This window comes from Marmota marmota, unplaced genomic scaffold (genome assembly GCF_001458135.2).
Source record: "Marmota marmota marmota unplaced genomic scaffold, marMar, whole genome shotgun sequence".
In the NCBI taxonomy this organism is placed as follows: domain Eukaryota; kingdom Metazoa; phylum Chordata; class Mammalia; order Rodentia; family Sciuridae; genus Marmota; species Marmota marmota.
The window spans coordinates 9151606-9164777 of NW_026000051.1; the positions used below are offsets into that span (position 1 = coordinate 9151606).

The 13172-nt window shown below is 48.5% G+C and overlaps 1 protein-coding gene across 4 annotated transcripts in view; it reads left to right on the plus strand.

The window, feature by feature from the left end:
• The window catches only part of Ttll11 (tubulin tyrosine ligase like 11), a 240725-nt gene that overhangs the window by 85539 nt on the left and 142014 nt on the right, over nucleotides 1–13172 (plus strand). For all 4 annotated transcript variants that reach the window (XR_007351190.1, XM_048813143.1, XM_048813145.1 and 1 more), the window contains exon 4: nucleotides 4527–5102. Coding sequence is in view for 3 of the 4 variants with exons in the window: in XM_048813143.1 (XP_048669100.1) it covers nucleotides 4527–5102 (576 nt within the window). In the remaining variant the exon portion in view is untranslated. The remainder of the gene's footprint in view (nucleotides 1–4526; nucleotides 5103–13172) is intronic.

The following is a 13172-nucleotide window of genomic DNA, read 5'->3' on the forward strand; positions in this document are numbered from 1 at the left end:
ACCGTCCTCTTCCCTGCCCCTCACTGCGAATAGCGTCTTGTGGCTTGGTATTCCAGCCGCCGCATTTCTCACTCCAAATATTTTAGCTTGCTTCTCCCAGACGCCCAGCTGACTTCCTCAGATGCATCATAAATCTCCCACTCTTCTAGAGCATCCCAGCACGCTGATCACAACAGCACAGCGTGACCTCTCGGGTGATTAATGCCACCTGCGTGTTTGTAACACAGCCTTCAACTGTGGAGATGTCAGGATAAATCACCGCTCCGCACTTGTTAGCTGGGCTGAAGCCAGGAACCTTAGTGTGGCCCCTGTATTTTATAGGTGAGTACAACAGAGCTCAGGAGGTTAGGCGACTTTCTCAAGGTCACACAGTCAGAAATCGCCCAACAAAACTGGGACCCAAATCCAGATTTTCTGTTTTTCACCTCAATATTTTTTCTCCAACTCATCAAAAGCTATTTAAATTTTTTTAAATTTTTAATTTAAAAATCGCGGTAAGATATACATAACAAAATTTATTGTCACAATCATTTTTAACTGAAGTTTAGGCCATTGAGTACAATCGTCTTGTGCAACCATGGCTGCCACCTATCTCCAGAACTTTCTTTATCTTGAAAAACGGAAACTCCATACCCATTAAACACTAACACCCGATTCCCATAACCCCACCCCCTGGCCACCACCAGTCCTGTTCCATGTCTAAGAATTTGACTATTCGGTGGACCTCACATATATGGAATCATAGTGTTGGTCTTTTTGTGTCTGGATTACTTCCCCGGCACTCTGTCTTCAAGGTCTGTCCTTGTCATGGTTAGAATTTCCTTCCTTCTTCACGCTGAGTGCTATTCCATTTGCTGTGATGATGCTTTAACATCTCAGTGGAGTTGCAGTTTTAGAACAAGGCGACTTTCCCAGGCGCATTTCCTAAACATCCACTAGGGGGCGGTAAAAGATGCAGAAATTCCTCAGTAAACCTGATGGGTGCCGAGTAATCTGGCCACCGCATCCTCGGTATCTCTTTGAGCCGTCCACCGATACGTTACGGAGATAATGCATTTCACATCCAGCAGCAGTTTTGGCGAAAACCAGAGATACCACCAGCTGTACTCTCAGTGCAAGTCTTCCTCACACTCTTGCTGACACCCCGCCGGAGAACTTCATGCGAGATGATGGTTTCAGATTGTATTTTTATTTAACCCACATTAGCTTGATGATTCTTGCAGGGAGTACACATCACAATCACCTGTAGTGATTTTCCTAAATACACATGCCCAGGTCTCAGCTAAGACCTAAGTCAGAATTTCTGGGGCTGGGACCCAGGTATAAGAACCAGTGTATTCGTTCTTAGCTTTCGTAATTGGCAGTGGGGGGTGGGAGTGGGGTCTCCCTAGAATAAAAACCTCAGAGCATAATGGGTATAAATTCTGAAAAATCATTTCCTTTCCCCCAGTAAGTGTCTAAAGGGTCTTGTGGCTATGGGAACCACATTCTGAGCAATATGAAGCTTTCCTATAGATCACACCTATATTTTAACCAGTCGGGAACCCACCCAGACAGGAGATTTCTGAAAACTGGAGAAAACTGGCCAGCTCAGGATCCACAGATACAGTTCCAAGGGGCCAAACTCTTTGGTGTGAGGCCAGTGCTCAGACACCATTATTGCCTGACATGTTGAGAGAGTCTCCCCTGTAATAATCAGAAGAGAATTTTATCTTACCAAAGGCAAAAATGGACATAGTGAATCTGAGATGGGATCAGGGAACCTCAGTTTTCAGCCTAACCATCCCACTAGTCAGTTATGGGACCCAGGGCAAGTCATGTCACTTGTCTAAGCCTCAGCTTCCCCTTTGAATTATGAGAGGATTGGATGATGTTGATCTCCAAGGATACTTTCAAGTCTAAAAATTCAATGATTCTATTAGCATTAATAGTCTGGGTTTGTAGTCACTACTCACTCAGGCAAAGAGCAGAAGAAATATTCAGTACTGCAATGAATGACAGAGACTATTGACCAGGCAGTTTAATTTATTTAAGGCATATACACTGAATTCAAAGGAGAAAATATCACTCCTCATAATATATTGAGCTGTTAGTATCTTTGGCACAGCAAACGCTTTCCAGAGGGACAAATTAGCCATCAGTGCAAACTTGACATTTTTCACTTCCTGATCCATAACTGCCATTTGTCCGGGACTCTCATATTTACTGTAAAGCGCCACGTGTATGAATGCTTTGGATGAATATTAAGTAACTACATAAGCGTCAAGGTCACAGTTGCACGAAGGGCTCCGTGGAAGGCCCTGGGAGGCTGGCATTGATCTCTTGTGAAGTTCCATTCTCGAATCCTGCTGACAAGGGGGAAACAATTGATGTGGACCATTATTAAGGCTTTAAGTGTTTCTCCATTGTTAAAGATCTTTTACAAGCCCGGAATAACTGATAGTGCCCGAGGAATTGGCAAAAGCTTCACTTAGAAATATGGGCTGGTCGAAGAGATAAGTACATCCCGAGTACAGATGTCCCGGGTCAGGCTTACACAGCAGAGGTGGGGGCCATGGGGTGCAGCACCAGGACAAGCCACCCACTCGGCCGGCCGGGGTCTGCTCTCAGCTACATGCCAGAAGCCTCAAATTCTATGGCTTTCTCTTCCTCTGTTTCCACCTTTCTATTTCCTCTGACTCTACTCTCCTGGTGAAAACCTCCTCTCCTGCCTTTTTGTCCGTCTATTCTCCATAGTTGCCCAGAGCATCGCACAAAGTCTGGTGTCTTAGTCCATTTTTCTGTTGCTATAACTGAATACCTGAGACTAGGTAATTTATAAGGAAATTTATTTCTTATAGTCACAGAGACTGGGAAGTTCAGCATCAAGTGCTGGTATCTGGTGAGGGCCTTCGCACTGCACTATAACATGGTGGAGAGCGAGACAAACCAAGCAAGCTAGCTTGGGTCTCTCTTCTTCCTCTTTCAAAGCCACTAATGCTGTTATGGGTTCTACTTTCCTGATGTTATCAAATTCTAATTACCCTTTAAAAGCTTGTTACAATTTGGACTGTCACTATCCTCTACAGGTCATGGGTAGAAAGCTTTTTGGCCAGCCTGTGGGAGGGGGTGGACCTCTAGGAGGCAGGGGCTGGTGGAAGGAAGTGAGGTCACTGAGGGCGCGTCTCTAAAGGGGATCCGGGACCATAGACTCTTCTTATTCTCTCTCTACTCCTGGTTGCAATGAGGTGAGCAGTGTCCTCTTTCACGTACTTCCACGTGGTGTGCTGCCTCACAGCAGGCGTCCCCAACGGCGTGAACAAGTGACCATGGACTGAAACCTCTGAAACCACAAACCAAAATTAAACTTTCCTCCTCTAAGTGGCTTTCCCCAGGTGTTTTGTCACAGTGATGTGAAGCTCACTCGCGCAGCTCCATTTTCACATATGAGTTTGGGGATCCAGTTTTCAACACATGGATTTTGGGGAACACACTCAGTCCACAGCACTGGAGGGATCAGGAGTGTGTGAAATGAGGCCCAACTGCAGGTCAGGACCTGGACTGCTCAGGGGCCTGGATAATTAATTACTGAGTGTCTTGCTGTCCCGGAGCTGGAAGGAAAGCAAATATTGTGGATGACAAAATCTAGTTTCAAAGAGATCTCAGCAGACTGAAGGACGGGCGAGTCTACTAGCTGAACTTAGGAATGGACGGAAGTGATAAAATGGGCACTTCCTGTGTGTCAGCTCTGCTTGGTGTTATGCTTGGCCCAGGTGAGGGTGCAATTTCACATCACTTTTGAAGCGAGGGAACAGGGACATGGTGATACAGAGGAAGGTACAAGGGCTTTAGAGGCATTGATCTAGATTTCTGCCCTCCACCTCTGATTAGCAGAAAAATTTTATCTTTTAATAATAGTAGATGGGGGGGGGTTGGTTGTCTTTCACAGCCTGCTGCATATATTTTCTCATTTAATCCTCAGCCGAGTCATATTTAGCAGATGACAAAGGCACAGATAACTTCTGTCACTTGCTCAAGTCACATAGTTAAGTGGAAGGGCCAGGCAGTCTGACTGCAATACCCATTCTTAACAGTGGGGGCGCCCTGTGTGTTTCCAATATTGCAAAAAAGGAGCAGCCATGTTTTTGTGAGGTTAGATGAAATAACTTGCCTAGGGCAGTACCTGGCACATCCTTGGCATTCACAAAGGGCATTTGACCACCCTGCATATTCTCATCATCATTGTTTGGCATATGGCTTGCTCCAGGGAGGAGTAATAACCCGCAAAATGAGATTTGAACCCAGGTTTTGTGACTGCCAACCCCTGTACTCTCCTTCTCCCTCTGAAGCAGAAGATTGAGGACGGTTGTTATGCCACTGTCTCAGAACTTCCCTGTGTCATCCCTGTGGAAGATGCGTGGCGAGTACTCAGTAGGCGGGGATCATTTTGTTCCTTGTCCACCAAATGTTTTCCCCGAGGGCCTGCTGTGTTGGGGATCCAGAGAGGAAAAGAGAATAATGCTAACCATTCTTTTTCCCCCTCCCAGATTCAAATGGTAAAAGATGACAACCCCTCCTGGAAGCCCACTTTCATTGTGAAACCTGACGGTGGCTGTCAGGGTGATGGAATCTACCTCATTAAAGACCCCAGTGACATCCGGCTGACTGGGACCCTCCAGACCAGGCCAGCAGTTGTCCAGGAGTACATCTGCAAACCTCTCCTTATCGACAAGCTCAAGTTTGACATTCGTCTGTATGTCCTGCTGAAATCCCTAGACCCCTTAGAGATTTATATAGCCAAAGATGGACTCTCTAGATTTTGTACAGAGCCATATCAGGAGCCCAGTTCCCAAAATCTGCACCGGGTCTTTATGCACTTAACCAACTATTCACTGAATATCCACAGCAGCAACTTCATCCACTCGGATAATGCCAGCACGGGCAGCAAAAGGACTTTTTCCAGCATTCTTTGTAAGTTGTCTTCCAAAGGTGTTGACATCAAGAAGGTCTGGTCTGACATCATCTCCTTGGTGATCAAGACTGTCATCGCCCTGACTCCAGAGCTCAAAGTTTTCTACCAGTCGGACATCCCCACAGGGAGGCCGGGGCCCACCTGCTTCCAGGTAACCACTGCCAGTTCCTGCCCTGAGTTCCCGGTCTTGACCAGGCCAGGCCTAGGGAGGGCTCCCTGGCTTGACCATGGGATGAGGGGTCAGGGGCTGGGGGGGATGGTCACAGGTGGGGACAGGATGGTGGCCAGTGTGGGCTTTGGTGTTAAAACTTGGGCCTGACTTCTAGCTTTCTGTTCACTAGCTGTGTACTCTCGATAAGTAAGTCACTTCCTTTTTGTTGCCTATAAAACAAGACCAACAGTACCTGCTTTAAAGGATTCTTTTAGAATTCAGCGGGACACCATACGGGAGGCAGGGTGCCATTTGTACCTTCATACCTTCATTTGACAATTTTTGCCGCCACTTAGCAGGGGTCAGGCATTGTCTTGGTACCAGTGAGACAGTAGGTCAGATTCCTGCTGGCTGACGCAGAGTCTCAAAAGTGGGAGAAAAATACTTAGGCAATTATTATAGAGTGTTGCAAGTGCTAGAATCAAATCAGTCACGTCCTGGGTCCCGGGTGCTGTGAGATGTGGTGCATCCGACATCTCCGGGTGGGGAGTGATCAGGGAAGGCTTCCCGGAGAAAATGGCAGTTGAACTGGGACCTGAAGGAGGAGATGAAGCAGGCAGGGCTGGAAGGAGTGGGAGTGGCAGAGTGTTCTGGGGGAGACCCGCTTTTGCCCTAGAGGGAAGAGGGAAGCATGGTAAGTTGGGGCGCTAAGAGGGGTTGGGTCTAGTGGGGGGTTTCAGGCAGAGAGGTGGAGGGAGGTGAGGTGGCAGAAGTAGATAGGACAAGTCGTGGAGAGCCCGAGGCAGTGGGGGCCACCAGAGGACAGGCTGTACTCAGAAGTGCATGCTCCAAAGAACACAGCACCCGCAGGAATGGACGGAGGCCAGGCCCGGGGCAGGGAAGACACCAGGCAGTTGCTTTCCTACAGGCAAGGGAGGTGCTGGCTGGATTGGGAAGTCTTGGTGGAGATGGAGAGGATCAATGGCAGTGCCATTTAAGGAGGTTGGATGGCTAGACTTGGTGACAGGATGGGATTGAGAGGAAGAAAAGAGTTGGTGGCAAAGAGGGACAGGAGGAACGGAGTCAGGCTCGCAAGTGGCTTGGGCACTTGGGTGGGTGGACAGAGGCCACCCGAGGGGACCAGGCTAGTGGTGGGGGGTCCAGGAGTTAGGCTTGAAGTACCTACGAGACACTCCAGTGGAGCAGGTGGCTAGAACATTGGGTATTGGGGTGGAATTCAAGAGTGAGAGGTCTGGGCTAGAGAAAGAGATAGGAATTCATGAGAGTTGCGATGTGACCGCAGACATGCAAAGCTCAGGGTGAGGAGAGGCCAGAAGACGCCGTGGGCACCATTGGGTAGAGACGGGGGGAGCCAGCGAAGGAGGCCAGCAGTGGTGTGGAGATCTAGGGAGGGGGTCAGGAGAGGAGGTCCTGGAATGCCGAGGAAGGGCCCTCAGAGAAGACACGGGAAGGGCCAGCTGCGTGGACCCTGCCGAGTTGCCCCTCATCACCAGCAGGTGTACTGGGGACTCCCTGAGAATTGTTTTTAGCAATGAGCCGGTGCGTGGGAGGGGGGAAATGGAGAATGCAGAACACCTTCAGGTCACTTAGCTGCCAGGGTGGTGGGACAGGAACAAGGACCATAGGCCCTAGTAGGCACTCTCTTCTGCCAGCAGATAAGTCAGAAAGGGGAAGAAAAGACAAGAAGGGCCCCTCTGGGCCCCTCTCCATCTACTCTAACGTTGTTTTGTAGCAATTGATGTGTATATAAAAAGAATATATGGAACACATTTGTAAGCCATGAAGCCGAACGAAATGCTCATCCCCAGCCACCTCCCAACCCAAGAGCTTGGGTTAGTATGTCTCCCCCACCCCCTTTTCCCCTCCCACCCTCAAGGCAGCCACATCCTGGATTTTATGTTTAGCATTCCCTTGCTTCTCAAAAATACTTTCATTATGCGCGGATGTATTCCTAACCACTATTCTGTCTTGTTCAGATTGCTTTTAAGCTTTATAAAAACACTATTATAAAGCCTGGAGTCTTCTGCAACATTCCTGTCCACCACTTGCGATTTTTCAAAAGTCCATCCGGGCTGTTGGTCCTGCCTCGTTTGCACTGCCGTACACTGCCTGGCGGACATGCACGGTGTGTCTGTGAGCCCTTCTGTCAGGGGACATTGGGTGTTTCCAGGCTATAGCAGGAGGACCCCAAAGTGAAGAGAGAAGGAATGGGGCAGTGTCTCCAATGGACGGGGTGCTCATTCACAGGCAATCATTGAGACTGGTCCTCAAGTGCAGCCCCATACCCAGAGAGGCTCCTCCAGGGGCTGGGCACCAGGCATCAGGGCTCCCGGGCAGGCTGGCAGAGGCCTTTGAGAGGAATTCAGGAAGTGACCAGTACCAGGCGGGGATAATCATCATCCAGAGATCTTGAACTCCAGGCTTTTGGGTCGCAGGCAGGATGCCAGACTCAGCCCTCAGGTGGATGGTTTACGACAGTAGGAAGGTTAAGCCAGCAGCACTTAGGGGCAGGGCCCGAGAAACAAGTCCTGACCCATGCCACCAAAAAGTGAGGGCATCGGAGAGCTTTGCAACGTGGACGCGTTCAGGGGTCATCCTGGGGGAATGTGTGGTCGCATCTGTTTGACGGTGGCAGCTATTCCAGGAGTATCATGTGGGCTCTGGCAAGCACAGCCAAGCCACAGAACCCTGGCATGGTCAGAGTGGCGGGGCGAAGGCCAGGATGGCCGTTTTGCTGCTTGTCTTGCTGTGGACAGGCCACAGTGGGCAGCCATCGGGGTGGAACCAGGGGTCCACACCGTGGGGGACTGCAGGGCAGACAGAGGGAGCCACTGGTTTGGACAGATCATGTCTAGTAAATGGAACCACAGCCTTGTGACCATTTTCCACCACTTACCCACACTAAATGCTTCCAGGCCTGGGGAGAAAGGAGGAGCATGGGCCAGATGCAAAGCACTCTCCAGCTGAATCTTTACCACCCTGTGTCCCCCCCCCCGCCCCCTCTCTCTCTGTAAATCACCTGCACTCACTTCCCTGCCTGCCTTTTTAGAGGTATCGTAAAATAATGTAGGTGAAAACACTCTGCCTGTGTATAAAGTTTTAGATGTTTGGAATTTGTTTTACCCTGCATTTCAAGTACAGAGATTGAGAGAAAATATGATCATTTTCTCCTTGGAGTCCTCTCTTGCTTGCTTCATTTTTGTCACTCGGTAGAGTACTTGTTAGTAGAGGTTTAGAGACCCAAACTGACTTAGAACACAAAGGCTTAGTGGCATGTGTGCTTCTGCCATCCATTACCATGTGATTTTGCATAAATCACTTGATTTCTCGGTGCCTGAGTTTCCTCACCCATCTCATGACATTATTGTCCATCTCAAAAGAGGTAAAGATCACAAAGGGCTTTGCAAATTGTAATGTTCTGCACAGATACAATAAATTATTTCTTTGCCAGGCAGTCCCTCTCACTTATAGCCTGGACCTGGCCCAGAATACAACATTCCAGAACATTCTCTCTAGCCAACAAAATTACATTTATCTGAACCACGTGACCGTGACCCCTTTCCAATCATAGCCACAATAGCTACTTGGGAAACTGTGATGGCCCCGAGCAGCGGCTGGCACTGCTGAGGCTGTGGGCAGGGTTCCTGTAATCTGCTTCTTGGGAACATGGCTGCCCTGTCATTCCAGCCTGTCCTCTGTCATTGCCCAGGCAGCCCCAGCAACACGTCCTCACGCCTGTCTTCTGATGGCAGTGGTGCGGCGCTGGCTTAAAGAGCAAGGTCCATCTGGGTGTAGATGATTCATGTGGCAGAAATATAGACACAGAGGGAGGGTTTCCAGATCAGCTTTCAAAAGCATTCTTTCCCATTCTGTGGCTTGTGCTGGATCTTCTTCCTGCCCCTGTGTCTAATTCTGTCCTGGGCCGTGACCCTTTCCTTGGAGGGCTGGAGGAGACACCTTTTCTCTAGGTCCTAAGATATTCCTCCTTGACTTCTCTGCCCTCTGTGACCTCCTCCTAACCCTGCAGCCCAGACACTCCCACAGGGAGGAGGCCAAGACATGGTACATTGGTCAAGGGCTAGCGTTCTGTTCTCCGATGCCCCAGGGTTGAGCGAATCCCAGCCACATCCCTTCCAGCAACTCCAGCTGGTGAGCTTGTCAAGTTAACCTCTCCTAGCCCGGGTTTCCTTATCTTCAAGTGGAGAGCATATCTGTGCCACCTCCCAGAGCTCAAATAAGAGCAATAAAGTCAAATAAGACAAAGCTGTACGGAACAGTTAGCACAGTACTAGCACAGAGTAGTCACTTATTAAATGACAGTTTTTGTGATTAGTATGTTGCTTGTTATCGATTGCAAAAATGGTTCTCAAATTTGTCTATGAAGAAGTGCCTTGAAATTCTAGGAAACCATGAAATATTCACATTTTAAATATATCTGGAGCACTGGTGTCCCAAGGAGCATAGTTTCGATCCCAAGCCCCTGGCCTGGTATTTGTTACCCGCTAAGCCCAGCCCCATCCTAGCCTCCCTGTACCTGCCCCTGAGCCCTCAGTCTCTTGGCCGTCGTGGGTGTTAGTTCTGCCCTCCATGCTCTTCTCTCAGGGCCAGCTTGTCCTGCTCACTCCTGTTTTGCTCACATCTTGCAAGGTGCTGCTCAGCATCCTGCCTTCTCTGTAACAGCTTCTGTGACCACTGTGATGTCCAGGGACCTCACCTCCTACCACCCTCCCTCTAGCTCACTCCTTGTGGTCAGACAAAGGTGGCCTTTGTTCATCCTGTTTCTTCTGCCTGGAATGCCCATCCCCAGTTTGTCTTCCTCTGGACTCTGACATGTCCCCTGGGCACCTGCTGAGACAAGGCCTTGGCTGGTTGTGGGGCATGTGGCTATGGATAAGGCGAGGCCCCTTCCCCTAAGGAGTGCTCCATCAACTGAGGAAAACCAACCCGTGAGAGACACAGTTCTTTGTAAGCTTGCTGTCAGGGCACACAGAGTGCTGGGAGGCTTCTGGAGGCTTCTGAGGCAGAGGAGGAGATGTGCTATGTTGCTCAGGGAATGAAGAAGAGCTTACTGGGCAGGAGGTAAGAGCATCGTGTTCTCCTGGTTTCCTTCCTACCTCACGGGCTGCTGCTTTTCAGCTTCTGCCTCTGGATTTGGCAATGCTGGAGATCCCTGGGGCCCAGTCCTTGGGAAATTTGTCTTCTTATCCACTGTCACTCACTAAATGAGCTCGTGCAGACCTGGCTGTAAGAACCAGCTATACAACACTGGTCCCCAAGCCATACTTCCCAGTCTTGATCTCTCCTTGGTGTATCCCACGGCCCACCTTAATTTTCCATTCAGATGGCTGGTGAGCACCCAAAACCACGTCCACAGCCAAGCTCTTGAGTTGCCTCCCAAAGCTACCGTCCCTTCTCTTTCCTGTTTCAGTAAATGAGCAGCATTTCTTCAGACCAAGCTAGCGTCATCGTCCTCCTGTTCCCCTCCTTCCTCCATCCCATCCATCCCATCCCTAAGCAACTCTGAAAACACACTCTAAAATATTCCAGATGGAACCCCTTCTAACCAGCTCCTTTGCTACCACCCAGTCAGCCTTTGCCTTGCACTTGAAATACTAGGGTAGCCTCCTAATTAACATTCTTCTTCTCACTCCCACTACCTATAGCTGATTTCCCACACTGTCGCCAAAGAGATTCTTTTAAAATGTAAGTTGAATCAAGTGCCTCCCTTTGCTGGATCCCCCAATGGCTTTTTCATCGCACTTAAAATCCCAGCTCCCTGCCAGGAGCTACCAGCTGCTCTCTGCATCCATCTCTCGTGTTTCTGTCTGACCTCATCTGCTCTCCCCCTCCCTCTTGCTCACTTCTTGAGGTCATTCGTAGGTGGCCTTTGTTCTTGCTGTTTCTTCTGCCCCAAGTGCTCTTCCCCAGTTCTTCACAAAGGGCTTAGTGTCTTGCTTCACTCAGGCCCTGTTCATATGTCACCTCCTGAGATGTTTGCTTCTGGTCAGGATAGAATAACAAAGACGGAACTCTACCTCCTTTTGTAAACAACTAGGCCACCAGAAATATGTATGAATGTGTACATGAAGTAAGTGTCTTAGGCTTTGGACAATAGTTGATGATTCAGCACTGTGGTCCTCGAGAAAGGGGGAAAGCCAAGCTTTTCATCTGGAGGCAATGGCTGGAACATGGGACAGAGTGGGGGACCTACACAGAACCTAGTGACCTTGATTAATTGAGGAGATGGAGATCAAAGTTTGGGAAGGCTCAAGTGGCTGGAAGTTGCGGGGTGGGTTTCTGGCTAAACAGAAAGAGAGCTCCAAGAATCATTATGATTCCCCTGTGAGTCTTTGTGGAGTCCTAGACCAGGGGCATGTGGAGTGTTAATCCACAAAACTGGACAAAGAATGACCAGGGAACTAACAAAGTGAACAACATCCAGAGCTCATGCAGGGGAGGGAGGGGTTCCCGGTTCTGAATGGCTGGAGTAGAGAAGCTTTGTTGGTTTCTGCAAGCATTCAGTCAAGACTCCAAAGGAACTCTGCCTCAACCTTAAACAACAGGATGTGAAGGCATCAGAATGATCTGCGAATAACTGAAAAACAAAGACTAGCACTTTAAAAGGTAGACAAAATCCAGATGCTTAGCATTGTAATTCAACAATGTCATTATCCAATTAAAAAATCACTAAACATTACACAAACCAAGTAACCTATACCATGGGGTGGGGAAATCATTCAATAGATTCAAGATATTAGAAATGATGAAACTCTAGGAAAGAATGAAAAAATAGTTATTTAAAATATGTACAAAATTCCTAAGAAGAATACTGACTTAATGGGCTACAAATGGGAGCTATCAAAAAGAACCAAGTGGAACTCTTAGAAAATAGACTCTCTGAAATGAAAATTTCAGTGGATGGGATTAGCAGCGAGCAAGACTCTGAAGAAGAAACCAAGAAACCAACATTGAATTTGAAGACATAGCAACTGAATCCATCCACAACTAAACAGAAGAAAAAGACAGGAGGAAAGAACTGTGGTTCAATGTCAAGTGGTCTAATATTTGTGTAACTGGGGTCCCAGAAGAGAAGAGAGAAAGTAGACAAAAGTATTTGAAGACGTAATGGCTGAAATTTCTCAAATTTGATACAAACTATGAACTCACAATCCAAGAAGGTAGAAAAGCCTGGAGTAGGACACACACACACACACACACACACACACCCCAAGCCTTATAATAAAATTATGGAAAATCAGTGATAGGACAATCTTCCCAGCAGCCAGGAGGAAAAGATGCACTATGCTCAGAGGAACAAAGAATAACCATAATGTTCTTACCAGAAACTGTGCAAGCCAGAGGACAATGGAATGATAAAGGCCACCTCCTTAGAAAGACCTTGCCTGGTGTCCTACCTAGAGCACTAACCCTCCCCCGCTCCATCCACTGTGTCACTGTGCATTCTTACCTGGCTCTAACTGTTAGTTGCTGGTGGACTCTCTACCCTCTAAAATATAAGCCCCAAGACGACAGCAGCTTTATCTTGTACACGGCTTTAACCCAGTGCCTAGAACAGTGCCTGGTATCTAATGGGTGTTCAGTAAATACTTGATAGATAAAAACATAACCCCATCCAGGCAGAGGAGTGGAGAGGCAGAGAGTGGTAGGTAAAGCATCCTGGAACCACTAGCAGTCAGCACAGTCAGAGCCCAAGGTGTGCAGCAGTGAGGGGAGGAGATAAAGCTGGAGAGTGACAGATTCCAGGTCCTGGAGGACACTGTAGGACGTGCCATGCAACTTGAGCTTCATTCTGTGGGCAGAGATTTTAGGCAGAGGATTATTAATATTCTATTTGTGTTCTAGAAAAATTACTCTGGCACCGCCTTGTGCCAGATGATTTCAAGTGGGGAGTCTGAGAGCAGGGAAAAGGTGAGAGGTGGCACAGACCCGACAGAGTCTGAGCAGTGGTGATGGCCACGTCTAGAAAGCTCTTAGGAGGCAGAGAGTACAGGAGATGGGGACCAGCTAGTTGTAAGGGATGAAGAGAGA